The following is a 22,733-nucleotide window of genomic DNA, read 5'->3' as shown; positions in this document are numbered from 1 at the left end:
GAATGTTTGCAATCTTTGTGTCATCAAGTTCTGAGCATACAGTGCAGAAAACTGGTGTAGCACCCCCAAATAAAAGTTGTTAATGCCTTTTTAATGATTCGAACATTTTAATAAAAGTTATTCACTTCAAATCATTGACTAACCCGAAGTTCAGAAGGAATACCATGCTTTTTGGTCACAGGTAACAACCTAACCTTCCGCCGTTTACAGCTTTTAAATGATGTGAGCACTGTCTTTGTGCAGCTGTTGATCTGAAACAATAGAATGAGCAGATGAGGTAAGCTCATCATTATTTCCAAAGGAAAAGGCAAATACAGTAAAACCTCATTAATTCGAAGTCACTAGGACTGGTAAAAATGATTGAATTAAGAGCTTTTTCAAATTAACCAAACGCATCCATACATCGAGCCCAGGCAAAAAAAAATTTAACTGCAGAAACGCGCTGCGCATGACCCCTCTTCATATTCCGTCACCACACTTTTTGTAGTTCCCCATGGAATGGTGTCGTGGCGCATCAGCAGTCTAGTCTAAAGCAATAAATTATAAACACACTGCAATACCAGCAGAGATCAAAAGCGAGGCATTGCTCCCCCCTGCCTTCCATACTCTGGTGCGGCCCGAATAACTTGAGGCGAATCTGCATGACCATGTAGTGCCGGATTCCTCTCACACTGCTTACCGCTCGTCCGAGGCAGCGACTGTCAGCGCTACGAAGCCAACCAAACAGCCCACAATTCAAATTTTCTGCAATGCAGCAGAGCTGTGTATGAATAAATTTTAAGGCGAAAGGCTTTAATGGCTCATAGTGTCGACATCTGCCCAGTCACACTATAACTGTCAATCACATTACGTCGTCACCCAAAAGCGAAACTAACTATACTAATCATAATTCTCTTTGTCTACCGTGAGGAAGGTAGTTAAAAAAATAAATAAATCCTTCCTCCACAGGGAATCAAACCTCCATCCCTTGGATCCCCAGCCGAGCACTTTAACCACCTGCGCCACGCCTGGAACGTAAAACGCACTTCATAATTCTCCTTGTCTACTGTGAAGATGATAGCATTGCAATCCTGCAGCAATTAGTGATAATGGCAATGATGACATTAGCAGTGATAATGGCAGTGCATTTAGTTGATAATGATAATGAGAGCAAATTTTATGCATCGTGTGCACCAGCAACGCTTAGGCTTTCACATTTCTGCAATGTAGATTCCATGGTGCTCTCGAAATTTTTTTCATGCATGGAGCCCAATGCATCCTGCTGGAAACAGGCACTATCACTGGGCACATACTGCCCACCGCTTCACCCAAAGTTACTTTACACCCTGCATGTATAGGTAGGCCAAATTTTGGATGGTCGTTTTCGTAAAGCAAGGTTGATTTTGTGAGGCAGTACTGAAATTAAGTAGTAAGCCGCTATCCTAACCTTCTAGCAACAGCACACCATTCAAAGAAATGGCGCGGGCTGGTGTCGCGTTCAGTCAACTCGCAACACGGGCACGAATACAGTCACGCCGCGAGACACATGCTGCTATGGGTGGGAGGTACTTCGGCGCTGCCTTGACTGCGACCGGGCCCGAGAGGAGCGAGGGGTGCGCACACTGCTGTCTCCAGACTGGCCGTGCCTTGATGAAGATCTGAGAGTATCCACAGCCGCACTGCAGTGAAGCACCCTTTCTCCTCTGCAGTGGTCCACAAGCCATACTACAGTGTTTTTTTTGTGTCAGGAGTTCTGGGGCAGGGGCGCTACGGAATTTTAAGCATCGGCATCACTATGCAGCGTCACTTCGCAGCCACGAAGAGTCGCCACTTCATAGGTTTGCAGCAAAATTGGGGTAGAAAATTCCCACATTGCACTCCAGATCTTTGAATTAACTGGGCTGGCGCAGGCCGTCGCTTCAAATTATCCGACGAAATTTACATTAGAAAGTGTGGGATTGCAGAAAAATTATCTGGAATTTTGAATTAACTCAGTTTGAATCATTGAGGTTTTACTGTATAGTACTGCAAAGAAAACATACAATGTGGTCTTATGACAGTGTACGAAAAAACAATATAGTATTTATATTTTTCATGAATGCAAAAAGCTGAAAACTGTCAGAAAACTAAATAGTGGAAAAGTCACTCTCTGTGTGAAATTTTTACTCGGGACCTAATTAAATACTTAAAAAAAAAAACCATAACAAAGAACATAACCCCAAAAGCTTTTTTGATAGTGCCAAACACAAGGAGAACTATAGCAAGCATACTAGTATTTCATTCCTTCCTTTTTCTGTCAACCTGCATAGTGAAAAGAGTATGGTGCAGTGTGCCACTCATCATGACCATCTCATCCAGTTTCAACTTTGGTTCCCCCCCTTTTTTTTCTTACCTTTGTTATTACCATTACCTCTTCCCAATATTTTTACCCCCAACCACCTCTACACTCTCACGTGCGGCACTGCCCTTCTCTGCCCAGTGTGTCAAGTTAATACACCACAGTGAACCAGCAAACAAGGCACGTTGTGTGATCTAGTACTTTAGGACGCAGTAAGGACGTACACTATACAACAAAAGCTATAGAAACTGACTGCACTGTCCACTTGTGAGGTCAACGCGAAGAAATAGCACATCTGGCTCAGCTACATAAGTACAATTTTTTCCCTCCTAGAAATGAGTATTACCATATATGCACACAGTCAAACCCCCCAGATATATATCGAACTCGAAGGAAACTGCACAGTAGTCTGATACCTCAATATTTTAGTACATAAAATATGCCAGCAGATAAGCTTCCCTGAAACCTAGAGTGACTGCATATCTGTGTGTACTATTGTATACAGAAGCAGATGATAAAACAATATGCAAAATTTGGACACCCATCTGTTTCAGCGTGTTGCTATCTCAATATCTAGAACAGATAGAAGAGTTATTTTGTTTGATAAAAACCTGAAGCAGATTGTTTGCATTAATCAGGGTACAATTTTTCAATCGCACCCCAATTTATAATTTTGCAAAGTTTATTGATGCATAATAGGCCAATTTTGCATGTTATTTAATTGAAAGTGCTGTAGAACTGCTAGCAAGAATAAAGACGAATAACTGATTTGATTATCGCATTCCTTACTCATTACACTATGCAACCTTGCATTAAAAAATTAGCTTTTATTGCAGTTTTTTTTCTAGCTAGTGTGCTAATCAATGGATAATTAAAGTTAATTATTTTTGGAACTAGCTATTAAGAAATCAAATCCAGATCTGATAGCTTTATAAGAAACTGAGCAAGATGGTGCAGGTTCGTTAGGATTAGACTTAAAATAAGAGTAGGTCTGAAACCAGTGCTCCCCATTAAGATACAGTCGAACCCGGATATATCGAACCCGGATATTTCGAATTTTGGTTATACTGAACTCGCGGAATATCCCCTTGAAAATCCCATGTAAAACTATAGGAAAGCTGCGTCGTACATCAAACTCAATTTCACCGGTCGTTCGATATATCGAACTCCGTACCATGCATTGAACGGTGCGCCTCCCCCAAAGACGATTGCATCACCTCGGCCGTTTGCCGCGTGACATTTTCAAGCCACGCCCGGAGGGAATGAGAGGACACAGTTCGGCGACGGTTGATCTAGGGCAGCGCCGCGCCGTTCCCCCAAAGGCGCGCGCATCTGTGATGATCGCTGCCACGCTAGCACATGACGTTTGCAAGTCGTGTGTGAAGGAACGAGAGGGAACCAATGCAGCCGTAGTGTTCGGGAGAGGGGGAAAAAGGCGATAGAGCGAAGCGCAAGGGTGTGCCCACTCTTCTGCTGAGCTTTATCTCTCCCCTTCCTCTCTCTTTCCCGGTCTCGTTCGCAGCAGCACACACTACGCATGCGCGGACAAGCCAGCCCAGCCCGTGGCAGACGCTTCTCCAGTGTGTGTTGTGAACGCTCTACGCGCGGCTGAACGCGCGTAAGCTACGGCGGCCGCAGACGCTAAAAAACGGTAGATCTATTTTTTTTGGGGGGGAGAGTCGTTTATTCTTGCCGCCGGGCTGAACGTAATGGCAGCTGCGGAGGTTAAGAAGCGGAAATTTTTTTTTCTTTTGCGAGAGTTGTTCTTGTCGGGCTGAACGTGAGGCGCAGCGTAAGCTATGGTGGCTGCGGACGTTAAGAAGCGGCAGTTTTTTTTTTTTTTTTGCTAGAGTCGTTTATTCTTGCATCTATGAAGCAACGAAAGCAAGCGGTTGGCTGCGGTCATGCCACCAACTTTTAGCATTGTTCGCTCCAAACGGCATTTGCAGCTGTCACGCTTGGCAATGATTTTGTAGCAGTGGACTACGTCCGCCCCACCCCAAGCGTGGCACGATAAATCGAACCATGGCTTGTGCAATCAAGCCACCACGCCGGCAATCTACCAAGTTCGCTCCCTGCCGCCACAGGATCTACGAAAAGTGTAGTTAAAAGATAAACACGTCATGGCGTTATCGCTGCGCAGCATCTGGCACGCTGCCAATAAATGAGCTGTGGATGCGACGGTCGAAACGGAGGAACGCGCCACCAAACGCTTTTTTGTTTTTGTTTTCAAATTCTCGGGGGCAAAAATGGAGAGTGGGTTCATTATGCGAGTGGGTTGACTACGCGACAAATACTGTATCATTTTTCACGACCGCAAGTGGCTTCTCCGGCCGATTTCTGTATATCAAATTATCGATATATCAAACTATTTGGCGATCCCCTTCGAGTTCGATATATCCGGGTCGACTGTATTTGTATACATGGTAAAAGGTTCCAAGGACAAACATTGTATATTTAGAAAAAACCACAACAAGGTTCTAACATGGGAAAATTGCATTAAACGTAATAAACGAGAAAAAATGTGCGATGTGCTCGACAAATGTAAACACACAAAGCATGACTTGAAGCCCTGTTCATATCACTTGAATTTAACTTAACAAGAGACTGCAGTGCCGTTCTTTAAAACCAGAGCCTTGGGATCTTGTACCAACATGTGTGGGAAAACACAGGCCTTCTATCGCAATGCCCATACTGAGTAAATGTAAGTTTTGTAACAAGCAAGATTAAACATAAAAAGCCAACTTGCATGTAACCATTCAATGCTGAAACAAAGAGAAATGATGCACTGTTAAAGTCATAAGCATAAGAACTTGGTTTTAGAAAAACAAAGTATGAGGAAAGTAAAATATATACTCATTTAGAGACAGCTGAAAAACAAAAAAGAAGAGATAAAATTTCTGTTAATGCAGGTACAAGGAAAACTCAAAGCCTTGCTTACGTAATTCAGCCAAGTGGCAATCCTGTTGCCAGTTCCGAGGCTTTGGAAAGCATTCTTTTCTTCTCGCTGCATCAGAAAATAAAATGTATGTGGCATTCATAACACTGAAATCTCCCATAAACAACTTAGTTTTTTTTTCATGCCACATATATTCCTCTAACCAAGAAACTATGCTAAAATACCTAATGTATACAAAAGTACATAACATTGCAACATCCAGTGATAATGTGAAAAATACATAAAAAAATTACGGCTTGCTGAAATCACAAGCTATAAATGTTTTCAGTCAGTAATCAACCACCATGAAAAATATGCACCATGTGGCACATTAGAGAGCCTAATGGTAGGCAGCGTTGCTCTTAACACTTAAATGGTGGTACTTTTTTGCGGACACACACAATACCGAATGAAAGCGCTCCTGGAACATTCGCTTTGTGATACCAACAGTTGTTTATGCTCAGTCGCTGTACCATTCAAAGTGGCAAGCCGATATTGTTTCGCTTTTGCAGGCCAGTACGCAAACAGGCATAAGAAGCAATCGAAAAGTAAGATGCGTGGCAAAGCTTAAGATATTCATATAGTTTTGGTCAATACGTGATCTTTCACATCTCGAAACAAAAAAAAAAAGTGCAAGCCACATACCCTAGCAAAGTCAAAGTGTGGCTCATAATGGCCACCAATGCCATAGTTGACGACTTGAAGCTCCTCAGCTGTGTCTGCAGTGAGCCCCGTGATATCTTCGATTCTCCGAGTGACACGGGCGATCACATCATGCTCCTCGTTCTTCAGCCAGGCGCTCTTGCTAATACGGTAGTTGGCAGTTTCAAGCTCCCCAGACTTGTAGTTCTGCACTGTTGCTCTCCTCAGCTGCAGTGATTTAAAGGGAAATTTATCATCTGATTCAAAGATGTGAACAGAATATGCATGGTGCACCAAGGGTGGTGTGTGCAAAATTTGTTGCACCCGAGCGCAGTTGTGACAAAAAGGCCTACCATCAAAGCAGTGCTAGAATGCCGCACACATATTTGCAGGTCTTTGCAATATATATAAGTATTCACCTATACTATATACAAATTACCACCATAATGTCATACCATGAGTACTGCAACCCACTCCAATTTTAACCTCCCACCATGCCACAGCACGTACGATTGAATTTTAAATTTAATGGTGCCCAAGTATAGAACCGAATTCCTAATTATTTAAAAATTAAAGTTGACTTTGCACATTATTGCTTGACCGCTTGAAAGCCTGTGCAAACTGCTGTTGTTTTGTTACGAATGCAATTTGAAGCTCTTCTGTGAAGTACTACTATTTCCTTCCCTTGCTACTGCTCCCTAGTTTGTATTGGACCAAGTACTAGCCTTCGGCTACAGATCCAAATAATTGTTGTGTACTCTTCAGGCACCATACGCAACATAAAGAAAGAAAAGAAAGAAGGACACACAACAGTGCATAATGATCAAGCTTAAAAAGGTCAGGTTACTGTAAGTTAGTTTAGCTTTCCTACTCTTAGCCAACTTATCGAAAAAACATGTTAAACCTGTCAACTGGCCTGCAAAACGTAGATAAGCAGAGAAAAAATAAAAGGCAAGGGTGCAACATACCCTAGGCTGTGCCAGTGTTTTTATGACATTCATTTCGTGCTCAGACAGCACATCATGGTAGATAACTATCCGAGGCTTTGGGAACATGACTTCTTCCTTGGCAGGCTGAAGCAACAGGTATGGCCGGTTGTTTGTGCGGTACTGGCATGTCAGCTCCCGGTCGTGGTATAATGGCTGCAGCAGCCCAAAAAATGAGGGTAAGAACAAACAAAGCATGAGCAAAGCCTGCTAAAAAAATAGTTGGTATCTCATGGCTGGCACCAACATTGCTGGGGTAAAACCTGCATATGTCAAAAAGAAAAAAGTTGGCTGTGGTTTAGTTCTGGTTAACCCTAGTTGAATTGCAAAACCAACAGCAGGAAGCATCTTTTGCCTGCTACATTATTCCCCTGTCATGCCCTATCAGTGCAAGGTGCTAGATTATTGGGGACACCTAACCCTAATCTCATCCTTTAAGGGTATGACGCGAAAGCGTAAGCTACCAGTCCACATATAAAGTCACGCTACAACCCAGCCGTATGGACGTACCTGCGTGTCGTAGGGGCAACAAGAATTCAAACGGTTCTGGCAGGCTGATTCTGATATCACCCTCCCATATGAAAGGAGCAACCCGAGTTGGCAGCTTCTGTCAATGGCATAGGGGTAACGTGAATTAAAATGTCACGGCAAGCTGATTCTAATGTCACCCTCTCACATGAAAGGAGAGGCCGGAGTGAGTGCTCTTGATGAGTACACGCTCGCCCGAAATACGCCGCTGACTAGCCCACCATCATCACTGCTATCATCCTCAGAATAGAGAAGGAGAATTAAGATGTGCTATTCACAGTCCCAGGCGTGACTCGGAGAAAGACGAAGACGCTGTTCCAAGCGGTTGCGTTTCTCGATGTTCTCCACTCAAAGGCTTCAATCCGCCTCTGGCCGAGGTACTGCTCAGGCTAATGCCAGCAGTAATGAATACCGGATTGCTTTGCCCCGTCTACCAACTGGTAAGCTGGTCGCTGACTCCGTTTTCTTGCATGCGGACCTTGCCGGATGCCCGTACCGGGCACAAGACTTCAGAGACTCCCTTCGGAATGTTGTGGACCTCAAGGAAATTAGTTCAATTGGCCAATTTCAAACGTCCCATGTATGGATGGTCACCTGCAAATCGGCACAATTGAAAGAGAAATTGGTGGCTTGCGGTGATCTCATTGTTAAGGGCCGGCGTTGTGTCGTCGTGGACCCAGAACCAAAAGTGGCGAAAATGAAACTTCTGTGGCTTCCGTTTGTCACCGTCCAGGAAACGAAGATTGAAAGTGAGCAGGATACAGAGAGGGCACTAGGACCCTTTTTGTCTGATTACAATGTTATTGTGACGCATGCTGTTGGTTTTTCGGCGGGTTGCTTCTCATTTCTGTGAAAGGCTATCCCTTATTCTGTGTTATCTTACTATCTGAAGGGCGGCTAATTAGCTGTGATTTTTTGCTCCACAGGAAGCTATGGAGACTTATCAATATTTATGCAATTAATAGTGCAGCTGAGCATGTTGATATGTTTGAAGCTATGGCTAACATCCTAGATTATGATAAGAATGTTGTGCTAATGGGAGACTTTATTGTGTACGTTACCTAAATGATTGTGCTGGGTCTAGTGTACACAGAGACAGAAGTGGTGAAATGTTGTCGCGTGTTATAGATGACTCAGGACTCATTAATACAGGGGCCTCATGTCATGCAACTACACTATTCACGCATATCCAGGGGAGGTCCCACGCGCGCCTAGACTGGATTTATGTTTCTTCCACGCTGATTTCCCGTGATTTGTTGTGTGAAACTGTACCGGTTTCCTTTTCAGATCATTGTATGGTGGTTGCTCGGCTCAGGAGAACTTACTGTTCAAAATTTAGGCCACAAGCTAAATTCTTCACTTGTAAATGATCAGGAGTTTGCCTTTTGGATACGCTCCCAGCTACAAGTGTGTTTGACAGGTGCCATGCCAATATTTGCTGCATGGGAGCTGCTTAAACAGGAGGTGCGAGCGATAGCTATTGAAATTGGGTCTGTTAGGGTCATTTTACAGGAAATTTCAAGAGAGGATATTCCATAAGAGTTTGTATAACCTCTATGAATTAGAATGTGAGGCACCTGGAGTATATTCAGACGAAATTGCTAGGGTAAAGTGTGACCTACAAAAACAGGATGCTGAAAGATACAGGGGTACCAGAGTTCGATCTTGTACAAATCGTGCTTTGCACTCTCAAAGCCCTATGCGACAATCTCTACTTGATGAGCCCCGTAATGATACTGCCAAATTGACACCGAGAATGATGTCCAATGGCACCCTAGTAACGAAAACGTGTGACATCATCTCTGTGTTGTGAGCTACTACACGACACTGTTCAATGACGCTTCTGCTACTTCTAATTCGGATCTACTAGCTAACTTCAAAGCTCTTATAACACCTTTATCAGATGACGACTGTGCTCTTATCAATGGTCCTTTCACGTTGGAAGAAATAGAACACGCAATTGACCAATTACCCCTCTCTAAAACACCTGGCCCTGATGGCATATCATGCGAGTTTTACAAAACTTTTAAACCTTTGCTGAGCCCTGTCTTGCTGCAGATTTTTGCTTTCAGTTTTGATCTGGGGGTCCTTCCTCAGTCCTTTACTAGGAATCACACAGTCTTAATTCCAAAGAGTACGGATAAAGAAAAATTGCTCTCAGTGGATGGCTACAGGCTAATCATGTTGGCAAATGTGGAGTACAAAATTTTTGCGAAAGTACTATCAAATCGTTTACAGTATGCTATGACGGTTCTCATTGGCCCTCGTCAGACGTGTGGCATGAGGGGACGCTCCATACAATATAACATACATATTGCACGTGCAATTCTCGAATCTTGCTCTGGCTCTTATGATCAGCTTGCTCTACTCCAGACTGACATTTCACGTTGGAAGAAATTCGTGTCTATTGTCTCTTCTCGAGCGTGGAAATGTTGGATCAACTGTACTGAAAGAGGTGCAACTTTGTTACGACAACTGTTCCACTCGCTTGATTGTTAATGGTCACCTCTCAGAGCCTGTGTTAATTCGATCATCCGTGAAGCAAGCTGTCCTATGTCACTGCTACTCTTTGCCCTCTACCTAGAGCCACTTTGTTTGAGTGTACTGCAAAACCACAGTATCCGTGGTTATGTTGCCTTCAGTAATGAAGTCAAAGTGCTTGCGTACGCCGACGATTTGGCGTTTTTTTGCACAGACAAACCCAGCATTGACAAAATTATAACCACCATTGAGCAGTTTGGCATTGTATCTGGCGCTCAAATGAATAAATCTAAAAGTTCGGATCTGTGATTCAGTTCATGGGGAGCAATGCAGACTCATTATGCTGGAATAGAATGGTCTCGTGTTCCCCTTAAATACCTTGGAGTTCCCCTTCATGCATTCAAGTTTAGTGGGCGTTACTGGAAAGAGCGGGTCATGGCACTCAAAAGCTATGCTCAGACTTTTGTTCCGCACCGCCTATCAATTTTTGGCCGAGCACAAGCATGTAACATGTTTTTGGCTACAAAACTTTATTATGTTTTACAGGTACTCCATTGCACGAGGAATTACATCCACAGTTTTCACCGAATGTTTGAGACGTTCATATGGTCGTCCAGTTTTGAGCCTATGTGGATCGATAACTTATTCAGGCCTGTTTTTGCTGGCAGACTAGGTTTGACACATCTCTATGTCAGGCAGTTAGTTGCTCGTTTCTACTTTTTCCGTAATAGCTCCCATCCAATTACCAGAGCATCCTTGCAAACTAACCTAGTGAACCTTCTTCTGAACTAAGTGGTCTCTTCCAATTTTACCGATCGGCCCTTATTATTTGGTTTTATGAAAGAAGTTTACGATTCAGTGCGTTTTCTGGCAGTTCGCTTCTCTTATGAGTACTTATTCTCTGTTTCACGAAAAAAGTTATACCAAGAATTGGTATCTATGTTGTTCCCGCCTCCCTCATATCGTTAACTCTATTCTAATTATACGGGGCATGATGTGTTAAAAAGGGTGCGCAAAATGCCGACCTCGCCTTCTGCTAAAACGGTTTTCTTTAAACTTCATGCCGAGGTTTTGCCTGTTAAAGTGTGGCTTCAGAAAAAAAATATTTTCGTTCCTTCTGTTAATTGCCGGTTATGTGACACACCTGAAACCATTGAACGCTGTTTTATTGCCTGCAAAGATGCAATATTATTTTGGGACGTTCTGCAAAGAACATTGAAGGAAGACTTTATTTTGAATACCCACAGTGTGCATTACTTGATAACCACCGAACATGACCACGAACCCTTTGACATAATTTTCCTCCTTGGACTGCACAGCCTGTGGAAAAGGCGTATGTTGGATTGTAATGCTGAACCTCTAGTCTCCCCCGCTACTCATTTCGGCCAGATGGTACACCAGCTTAGAGACACTTACGAAGATAGTGACTATCAACCGGACTGGCTGCCATTGTTGATGTGTTGTCTTTCCTTGCCACCGTTTTAGTGAAGTTGTGCTAAGTTGTATTCTAGTTGTGTGGTGCTGTGTTGTATGTTTCAATTGGACTTTTCGCCTACAGGCTGATTACTCTGTAAATAATGTACATAGCTCTACGCTGAATTCAATAGTATGTAATAAATACCATGCTGAAAAAAAAAAAAAAAAAGTCCCAGGCGTGGCTCAGTTGGTTAAACCGTTTGGCTGGGGATCCGAGGGATGGAGGTTAGATTCCTGGTTGAGCCAATTTTTTTTTTTTTTTTTTTTTTATGAGGAGACCGTAGCTACACCTTTTCACGTGCACGGCGTAGCTGCGGCCACTCGAGGTTTCGCTTTGGCTGTCAGAGTGTTGCTTTCGCAACAAATAAGGCGAAACATCTGGCGGGAACGAGCGGCAGCGCCGACTGCGTCGCCATCTGGCGGAGCTCGGCTGGAACGGTTGCTAGGCGATGGCTGTTCAAGGCCATTTGTGCCTACCGGCCACCGGCTACGCGATGACGCGAAACCTGACGTAATGGCAACAAAACACAACATAAACAAATAGGCAAACTACTGTCCTTAAAAAAAAGAACTAAGAAATAAAACCATCTGCAGCAGCCAAAACCAACCAGACATGAACCAGACCAGAAGAGTGATACTGCTAATGCATATCTTTCTTTAATGAAAAAATAATGAACTACTAATAACTTGGCTGTCACCTCTCTGCCCAGAAAGAACACCACTGACTTGGAGACACACATTGTTGCACACTGTTTTAATCACTTGCATGACAATGCCATGATTATTGTGTACTATGTACACACTTTCAATCTTTTTTTACGTCAACTCGCAAGTGTCGATCACCAAGTCAACAAGCACCAAACAACAGAGCACAGCGGCGAAATGTGTGAAAATATGTGTGTACGCGCTATCAGCAGCGGATCCCACCCTACCCCCTTCATTTAAGCCCCATTATCATCTTCATCCTTTTTCTTCTCTGAACACTGTCAAGTTATAAGTTATAAGTAAAGGGTGAAGTGGTAGTTCTTCAGCTGGATGGAATGCGATATACATCCACCGATTATGCTATGCACGTATCAGAATTTTTTTTTTTAGTTTTTTCCTACCGTTCACAAATCACTCCCCTGCCGCAAAAAAACAATCTGTCACTGCATGTTGTGTCAACCAGAAACTTCCACCTTCCCGGTGTCAGACCAGAAATAAACTTATTGGTTTTTTCGAGAGCAAAAACAAATGAAAAGTAAAGCCTCAATAAGGACTTCTTAGCTCGCACTGGTATGGAAGCAGATGATAGGTGGTTCATTATGTGAACTGCAATGGCAACGACATCTGGTCGAATTACTTCGCTTATCAATTCACACTTTCCTCCCCTACAAGAAAGAAGGTGGTACTACCACGTTTCCTTTCTTAATATTATTTTTTTTTTAGCAACGCGGAGGAAAAAGCGATAACAGACAAGAAAGCAGGTGGGGTTGGGTCCGGTTCCTGTAACAGCCGAGCAGAGAAAAGCTGCATGTGACTGTTCACTGCACACATGCGCTTATTCTTTACGATTTCGAAGCTGTGCTCCATCATACAGGGTTTATCGACTCGGCGGTCGACGCTAGTGCATTCAGGTTAAAAAAGTGGGAGAGTGTATGTCAAATTCTATTAATGTATACTATAAAATTTTTAAGGAAACTGACATGCGAACAGAAAAATAAGAAGGATTTAGCTGAATCAGATTGAATACTAGAGTCACTGGTTTCCATACTCAAGGTCAGAGATTTCAAACATGTGGTCCCCGGAGCTGTCTTGAAGCTGTCTGTCCATGCTTTAGTCTTGAAGTACATATTCTTTTTTTCTGAGGATAAGTAACTGCGGTATTAACTGTTTTACTCTTTCAGTGACTCTCTTCGAGCCATCCTGAAGTGATGACCGTCTGGCATTTGGGTAAAAAGGACAACACAGCGCTTTTGTTTTCCACAAAGAATGGGAGAGAGTGGTTGCGAGCGAGACGTTATGGCTAATTTTTTTTTTTATGTTATTTTACTTACTACTTTTATTTTCCTAGCACTTATATTTACTCACTGCAGTTAATTTTGTTAATTTCCAGCTCTGGCCCATAGGGGACGAATTTTTATCAGTGTGGCCCGCACAGGAATATGAGTTTGAGACCTTTGATCTAGGTTGATCCCCGCCTGTACTCTAGCTGCATTTCACTTAATGCTGACTGTACAAGGCACATTATGCATTGGGCATTTGAGCTTGAAAACAAATTTTACAAATGGTACTCATTTTACCTGGCATGAGATCGACTGAAGGAAGCCTACCTTAGAACATGCAGTAAACCCTCTCTGGGCCATTTGATACGAAGCTCAGTTTTTTAGCCTAGAGTAGCAAGACTTCACTTCAACTTTAAAGGACCCGTGATAAGGTTTATAACGAACAAATGTGTACAGGTCGAGTGAATGTGAGTGCTTTTGCAAGACATTACAGCATTACAGCCGTGCATGCCATGAAACTGCACCCAGGGCTGAATTCTCAACGTAGCCTATCTTCCTTACTTTACTGGCAAAGGAACAACGACTGGCCTAGCAACTGAGCTTTAATGAATACAGCCACCTCCCAGCAGGGCTAACAGGGCATGCACAACACAATCAGCATCGCATTCAGAATATAACATGAGAAAGAAAGACAATGCATCTATCGCCAGCAACAAATACAGTGTCTTCTTGTCCTCCTTTTTTGGTTGGTTGGTTATCCTCTTCATTATGCACCGACTGGCCCAGATTTCTGCTATTCTGCAAATCATTCCCTTCTGCATCATAACTTTACTATACAGCTGCACATGCACAGTAAGTCTCGCAGTAAGTGCAAGTACAGACACATTCCGAGTCCACTGCTCACGTGCTACTGTGACAAATCACTTTGCTGTGACAACCGCACTTCAATGCAACATTACGCATAGCATGCAAATGCATTTGTCTAGGTGACAGGCAAAACTGCACACCTGTCACAGAGCAGGCAAAAAAGATTTCAACACAGCTTTGTGCCATGCCTTAGAGGAAAGCTGAGAGAAAAATTTTCTTGCAGAGAAAACGGTGTTGAGAAGGGCACAGCTTAAGAGAAAGGTGGCTAAAATGCTCGATATTGGCAAGTACAACTACTGACGAGTCGCTGCAGAAACTGTTGTGGGAGTGCCTGACAACTTCTTACAACTACTGGAGTATATGTATATCAAAATTTTCAGCTAGATGATGGTAGAAGCCATTAAGGTAAGCATAAAAGATGACGAAACAAAATAAATCAACACCCTCACCTCCAACTAGCTGTACTAGCTGCTGTTAAGCTACGTCTATGAGCAAAATTTAGTCTGCAAATATCTTTTCTTCCAAAAAGCTCAAGCATGCAGCAGTTTATTCAAAGAGAAGAGATCAGTATCCAATATAATATGGTACTGTGTTTTCATCGCCTACAGCGTAACGTATGCATGAACTTACCGGAAATTTCTCTCCCCTGCAAAGTCTTTCATAGATGCCCCGTTCAGAGTCAGCTTCGGGAAGTGGCGACCTTTTCTTCAGTGTTGCACTTTCATTTTCAGACATGTCCCCATCATCGCCACGTTTCATGTACTGCTCTCGCTTTGCCAACGTATCCTCATAGTAACGCTTATTTCCAGGAGCACGAGGATGGTCGGGAACTGCATTAACGAGAAGCTTAATAACTTGCTGTGTGAACTCACTGCTAAATATAGAAAGTCACATATACTTCTCTTTGGCGATTTTAATTTTCCGGACATTGACTGGACTACTAACACTGTTACAGCATCAGGCACATTGGAAGCAAAGAATTTCATAGAAGTTTGTCTGAACTTTGGCCTTACACAAGTTATTTCGACCCCAACCAGAATAACACAAACGAGCGCAAACATCTTAGACCTATTACTTGTCAGCTATCCCGAAAGTGATAAATCAGTTACGATCCTTCCCGGAATAAGTGATCACGAAGTACTTCATGCCGATATAGCCCTAACTTCGCTTCGAACCCAAAGCTTAAAAAAAAAAATCTATCCGTTTGTACGACAAGGGCAACTATACAGAGATTAATCGTGAAATGGACGCTTTCTTTCCACCTTTCCAAACTAATTTTCATAGGCGGTCTATTGAAGAAAATTGGACAATGTTTAAGAATAAAATTACTGAACTAACTAATCAGTTTATTCCTAAGTTCACATTTCGAGAGAATTCGCAGAAACCATGGTTCACTAAAACACTAAAACGTTTGGAAAATCAAAAGAAACGTCTTTTTCGCGCCGCCAAAGCACAAACTAACCAAAAAGCCTGGGATAAATACTACGCTGCCGAAAAGGCATATAAGTCAACCGCTCGGAAGGCTAAACATTCTTTTTTTAACAAGGACTTGCCCAAAATACTTAATACCAATCCTCGAAAATTCTGGAACATCATCAACCCTAAACACAAAAACGATGTCACTATCTATCACAAATGAAGCGGGAGAAGTGCTTAGTCATGCAGATTGTGCTCACATGTTTAATATTGCATTTCAATCAGTGTTCACTAACGAATCTGATATGCCATTTCCTGTGCTAGACAACTTTTTTGATAATATTATGTCACCTGTTGAATTTAACACCTCTGGGATTCTATCGCTGATTGATAAAATGAAACTTTCATCCTCAGCCGGCTTTGATAATATCAACGCTAAATTCCTTAAGAGTACTAAACCCATCAGTGCCGCATATTTATGCTTGCTATTCCAGCAATCACTTGCTACAGGCCAACTTCCACTTGACTGGAAAGTTGGGAAGGTCATTCCAGTCTTCAAATCCGGTAACACCAACTCTCCATTAAATTATCGGCCCATTTCTTTAACAAGTGTGCCTTGTAAGATCATGGAACACGTCATATTCTCCCATATCATTGCCTTCCTGGATTCAAACAATTTTTTTCATTCTGCGCAGCACGGGTTCAGGAAAGGCTTTTCTTGTGATACTCAACTAGCGCTTTTTATACATGACCTGCATGCCAACCTAGATCTTAACCTACAAACTGACGCTATCTTTCTTGATTTTAAAAAAGCTTTCGATAAAGTTCCTCACAAATGCCTGTTACACAAGTTATCTCACATTAACGTTGATCCAAATGTGGTTATATGGATTACCGAATTTCTAACTAACCGCACTCAATCCGTCTTCGTAAATGAATATAATTCCAGCTCCCTTCCTGTAACATCTGGCGTCCCTCAAGGTTCCGTACTAGGTCCCCTTCTGTTTTTAATATACATAAATGATTTACCCTTTCAAGTGTCCTGTAAAATCCGCATGTTTGCTGATGATTGTGTTCTTTATCAAACAGTTAATAACACCTCTGACCAATTATACCTCCAAAACGACCTTAACAAGATTCAGGAGTGGTGTGAAATTTGGCAAATGGAACTAAACCCTCACAAATGCAGTGCACTGTCTTTCCATCGCCGCCGCAACCCACTCATATCCCTTTACCAAATTGCCTCCGTTCCCGTGCTACCAGTGCTATCATACAAATATTTACGCGTAACTCTGTGCGCTGATTTGTCCTGGAAAACTCATATAACTAACATCATTTCTTCAGCTAACAAATCCCTTGGTTTTCTAAGACGTCATCTTCGCGATGCTCCCGTGCACGTCAAGTTACTAGCTTACGAATCACTTGTGAAATCAAAGCTAGAATATGCATCACCCATTTGGCACTGTTACGACCGTGCATCATCCGCACTTGCGCGCTCTATTGTTCGCCTGTGGGCATGGATAAGTGCTGTGGATATGTGCTGTTGGTACAAGGGCGCTAAGTGAGCCTGTTTCCAGGAATCATTTTGTGTAAGCCTGTTTTGCTTTGTGGACACCCTGCAAATGCCAAATTGACCCTGTCAAGAAAACCTCTAGAAAAACACAAAGAAATGTCCCCCTGCGGGAAATAGCCGGAAGTGCTTTCGTTCAATTGTTCACCCTTCCCGTCGAGAAGTGATATCGTCCAGTGAGGAATGCCTACTGTCCAAAGGAGACGACAGAGTGACACGTCCGCTGACGTACAGGACAAGAAAGGAGCAAGGTGATTACGGCCATTAGAGGATTTCCTGGGAATGCAGGAAAGATTTGCAATTGTTGGAAAGGGACAATGCTGGGAGCCGTATGCGGCGCGCACGTGCACTTGGGTTTCTGAGAAGTAAATCCACTTGCCGGAACCAGCCTATCGATTCTTGGCTGAAGAATAGAAATGTACCTCCTCGCCGTTCCCAAGCTTTTCCCGCCAACAAGTGACCAGGCCCAACGAAACAATGCCGGGCCAGTCAGTGCTTCAGACCATCAGTGCAGTGATGTGTTCGATTGGACGCCGATATCTGAGGGGCGTGCCCTGGATTTGGTTGGTCAGCATCTTCAGAGAGGGGCTGGACATAGGGGGTTTTAAGGACGCTGCAGAGCACGAAATGTCGCTCTGAGCCCTGGGTAAACGGCTCATCCAGTCGCTTCTCGCTATGAACCCTTAACGCTTGCCATTTTGTTAATATACCCTTCTTTTTCTTGTAAATAATCTTGTAAATAAGTTTTCTCAAAGTGCCATTAAACCTGCTTGTACATATTTCACCAACTTCGAAGATTCAATCCTTCTTCAACCCGGAGTCTCTGCACGCTACCAAGTGAAGGCCGGGTCGACATAGCCCCAGCGTCACGACAACTGGTGACCAGCGTTGGGATCTGAATCTACAAGCCACAACATCTGGTGATTGGAGGTGGATCTGAAGCTACAAGCCACAACATCTTGTGATCGGAGGTGGCATCCCAAGCAACAAGCAGGAGCAACAATCGGCTAACAAGAGAGCAGCTCGGAACATCGATCGCATGTGTGGGTGAGTGCTTGACTTTTCTTCTGATGTGGACCAGGTTCTAGAACAGGGTTAGATTTTAGAACTGTTAAAAAGTGTTGAAACGCCTTTAGGTTTGGTAGTTTGCACTGTTGTTTTGGAAGTAGCCGACACTCGGAGCGATCATGGACCTACAAAAGCTGCAGAAACCGGAACTGTTGCTATTGTGTGAGGAATTGGGAATTGATACAAGTGGTTTGGCACGAAAACCCTTGATTTTAAAGGCAATCACTGATTTGGGAGCCGATGATGAGGAGCTCAGTGAAGCATGGAACCTCATCGAACAAAAAAAGGAGGAGCAGCTCATACAGCAGAAAGAGCGAGAAAAAGAGGAAAAGAGGCGGGAGCGTGAAATTGAGAGAGAAGCAAAAAGGCTGGAGCTAGAAATTGAGCTCCGGAAATTAGAAGCAGAGTTGAGCAAGAGGTCGGGCAATCGTCCCCAGCTAGCGGTACCTCTTCTCAACAAGGAGGCAGATTTCAAGATGTCAAAGTACATGCAGCCATATGTGATATCAGGGGATATCGGTCTGTATCTGGCTAACTTTGAGCGAACTTGCGAAAAACTGTCCTTCCAGCGAGACACGCGGTCTCAGAGATTATTGACGGTTCTGCCCTGCGAGGCAGCGGAGGTTGTCGCGCGGCTAAGCAAGGAGGACGCGGACAACTACGAGAAGGTCAAGGCTTGCCTTCTGATTTTCGGAGACAGAGATGTGCAGGCCTTAACACGTTCAAAGGCGCGAGAACTAGCTACACTGCTCATTCCAGAAAAATCCACAGCGGAGGAAACGGCAGTTAAAACAGTGGTAGATGCGGAAGATAGCGGGTCAGAAAACTTTGAGAGCGAGGCATCTCAGATAAGTCAACTTGAAAGTGAGCTTGATGAGACGCGGAATGAGGACGTTCTTGAGAGTAACCTCTTGCCGCCAGTGTCTAGTAATCTCACGAGACTTTTAAGTGGAACCCGAGAGGACTTAGCTATGGAGCAAGACAATGATCCTAAGACACAGGAGCTTCTCAAAAGGACGGAGCAGATAGGAGAACTAAAGAAATCTCAGCTGTCCGATCTGGGCGAGATAATAACAGAGTTTGAGGCCTGCTTCGTGGACAAGCCAGGCAGAACTGATTTGACTGAGCACGATATTGAGCTGACTTCAGACGTGCCAGTACGATCAAGGTGCTACCGATTTTCTCCAAGGCAAAGAGAAATTCTGGATAGGGAAGTAGCTCGCATGCTGGAATTGGGAGTAATAAAACCCTCGGAAAGCGATTATGCTTCGCCTATGATCTTAGTAGAAGCTCCAGGTAAAGACCCTAGGCCTGTGGTAGACTACCGAAAGCTAAATTCTCTCACCAGGGATCAAGTGTATCCTATTCCGAATATTGAGGAGAGAGTAGAACAGGTCAGTAGAGCGGCATATGTGACTACGCTGGACCTTACTCGAGGATACTGGCAAGTACCGCCCACTGAACGCGCCAGCAGATACGCGGCTTTCGTCACTCCGACGGGCAGCTACCAGCCAACAATGATGAGTTTCGGGCTCAAAAATGCTCCAGTTTGTTTTTCCCGACTCATGGATAGGGTTTTAAAGGGGTGTGAAACATTCGCGGTGCCTTATTTAGACGACATTGCGGTTTTTTCCGACTCATGGGCGGACCATATGGTACATCTAAGAGCTGTACTGAGCCTTTTGCGTCAAGCTGGACTAACCGTAAAGGCCGAGAAATGTTGCCTGGCAAGGGCGACCGTGGACTACTTGGGTCACAATGTAGGTCAAGGTTTCAGGAAACCCAGCGAGATTAAGATTTCTGCAGTGGCAGACTACCCGCGGCCGAGCACGAAGACGGAAATTCGAGCATTCCTGGGTCTGACTGGGTACTACAATCACTACATCCCTAACTATTCAGCTTTGGCCAGCCCTCTGACCGACGCTCTCTGCAAGACAGAACCGACAAATGTAGTCTGGGACGAACAAAAGGAAGCCTCCTTCGTAAACCTGAAGGCTGTGCTGATTAGCCGTCCGGTATTGCGAGCTCCAGACTATGACCGAGAATTCACGGTCCAGTGTGATGCAAGTGATCGAGGGCTAGGTGCTGTTCTCTGCCAGAGAGATGACGACGGTAATGAGCACCCCGTGCTCTACCTGAGCAGAAAACTGAGTTCTAGAGAGAGGGTTTATTGCGCGTCAGAGAAAGAGTGCGCTTGCATTGTATGGGCCATTCAAAAATTGCAGTGCTATCTTGGAGGGGCAAATTCACCGTAGAGACGGACCATTGTCCCCTGGCTTGGCTGCAAACTGCGACATCGAAGAACAGTCGCCTTCTGAGGTGGAGCTTGATTTTACAGCAGTACAATTTTGAAATAAGATACAAAAAGGGGAAGTTAAATGGGAATGCGGACGCGCTTAGCCGCTGTTTCTAAGCGGTCCGAGGTGTTCCTCACCCTGTATCCAAATTGATAATCAGGTCTTTTTTTTTTTTTTTTCGTGCGCTTGTATATGTGTGACTATGTAAAGCAGCACGTTTGGTTTTCTAGGCATATGTAGGTCCTGAACGTCTTGAGAGTGGGCTTTTCTCGAACAACAATGGCAGTTTTCTTTTAACCTGGTCTCTTCAGACGGGAGCCGAGTGCTTGCTTGGACATGTGGTTGAGTTTCAGACAGCTCGAGCAATTTGGCCTACGACAATCAAGACAACGCGACAAGCAACAGCGAGCTTCAAGCGTTCATGTGCAGGCCATTAAGTCGTCTCTTCATGCAGCAGCTGCGACTGCTGCCCTCCGTGACTCTTCTGGCGGGGCAGGAGGCTGTTACGACCGTGCATCATCCGCACTTGCGCGCTCTATTGTTCGCCTGTGGGCATGGATAAGTGCTGTGGATATGTGCTGTTGGTACAAGGGCGCTAAGTGAGCCTGTTTCCAGGAATCCTTTTGTGTAAGCCTGTTTTGCTTTGTGGACACCCTGCAAATGCCAAATTGACCCTGTCAAGAGAACCTCTAGAAAAACACAAAGAAATGTCCCCCTGCGGGAAATAGCCGGAAGTGCTTTCGTTCAATTGTTCACCCTTCCCGTCGAGAAGTGATATCGTCCAGTGAGGAATGCCTACTGTCCAAAGGAGACGACAGAGTGACACGTCCGCTGACGTACAGGACAAGAAAGGAGCAAGGTGATTACGGCCATTAGAGGATTTCCTGGGAATGCAGGAAAGATTTGCAATTGTTGGAAAGGGACAATGCTGGGAGCCGTATGCGGCGCGCACGTGCACTTGGGTTTCTGAGAAGTAAATCCACTTGCCGGAACCAGCCTATCGATTCTTGGCTGAAGAATAGAAATGTACCTCCTCGCCGTTCCCAAGCTTTTCCCGCCAACAAGTGACCAGGCCCAACGAAACAATGCCGGGCCAGTCAGTGCTTCAGACCATCAGTGCAGTGATGTGCTCGATTGGACGCCGATATCTGAGGGGCGTGCCCTGGATTTGGTTGGTCAGCATCTTCAGAGAGGGGCTGGACATAGGGGGTTTTAAGGACGCTGCAGAGCACGAAATGTCGCTCTGAGCCCTGGGTAAACGGCTCATCCAGTCGCTTCTCGCTATGAACCCTTAACGCTTGCCATTTTGTTAATATACCCTTCTTTTTCTTGTAAATAATCTTGTAAATAAGTTTTCTCAAAGTGCCATTAAACCTGCTTGTACATATTTCACCAACTTCGAAGATTCAATCCTTCTTCAACCCGGAGTCTCTGCACGCTACCAAGTGAAGGCCGGGTCGACATAGCCCCAGCGTCACGACAGCACCCACATCAAGCTTATCTCACCAATGCACTAGAACTTTTGCAGAATCGCGCCGCCAGATTTATTCATTCGTCATACCATTACAGCACCAGTGTATCATATCTGAAATGCCTTTCAGGTTTACAGCCACTCGAGATACGCCGCCGCATAGCCAGTCTTTCACTGTTTCTTAAGTTTTTTTACAGCCATCTACAAACTGCACCCTATATGGTCCCACCAGCACGCATATCTCACCGCACTCTCCACCATCTCCAGATTAGCCGTCCACGTACACGAACCGTCACCTTCGCAAACTCATTTTCTTCACGCGCCGCTGCGGACTGGAATGGCCTTCCCGAAGAGATTGCAACAACAACCTGTCCAATAATCTTCGCACAAAAAGCCTACAACTATTTATCCTCATAGCACATGACTTTGTACCACCTCATCCAAAATTTGTATCCACCCCTTATGTAATGCCCCTCAAAAGGGGTCTTTAAGGAAATAAAAATGAAATGAAATGAAATGAACAGAATTACATGCCACCCTATGTCTTGCAACACTGTTCTCATTACAGCACCATGCACTTCTAATATGCATTTTCATTTGGCACAAACTAGCATTATATATGCAAAACCTGAACTTGGCCATATTGAAATAGTCTGTAATAATTACACCAAACAGTTAAAGAATTTAAAAC

General features: G+C 44.1%; 1 protein-coding gene and 1 pseudogene across 5 annotated transcripts in view; one reads left to right on the top strand and one right to left on the bottom strand.

The window, feature by feature from the left end:
* Positions 1-22,733, bottom strand: part of PH4alphaEFB (prolyl 4-hydroxylase subunit alpha-1) — a 64,564-nt gene that overhangs the window by 23,108 nt on the left and 18,723 nt on the right. For 3 of the 5 annotated variants that reach the window (XM_084587998.1, XM_084587999.1, XM_084588001.1), the window contains exons 7-10: positions 14,851-15,050; positions 6,866-7,039; positions 5,901-6,125; positions 5,259-5,324 (exon numbers count right to left, since the gene is read on the bottom strand). In XM_084587998.1, coding sequence (XP_084444124.1) covers positions 5,259-5,324; positions 5,901-6,125; positions 6,866-7,039; positions 14,851-15,050 — 665 coding nt within the window. Of the gene's footprint in view, positions 1-143; positions 252-5,258; positions 5,325-5,900; positions 6,126-6,865; positions 7,040-14,850; positions 15,051-22,733 lie in introns of all 5 variants that reach the window. The other 2 variants (XM_084587997.1, XM_084588000.1) reach the window with 1 other exon arrangement.
* LOC146202191 (uncharacterized) lies at positions 9,965-11,444 on the top strand (annotated as a pseudogene).

The sequence above is a fragment of the Amblyomma maculatum genome, chromosome 1 (assembly GCF_055883805.1).
Source record: "Amblyomma maculatum isolate TAMU_Amacu chromosome 1, ASM5588380v1, whole genome shotgun sequence".
Classification (NCBI taxonomy): Eukaryota; Metazoa; Arthropoda; class Arachnida; order Ixodida; family Ixodidae; genus Amblyomma; species Amblyomma maculatum.
This window is presented reverse-complemented; position numbering and strand designations above follow the sequence as displayed.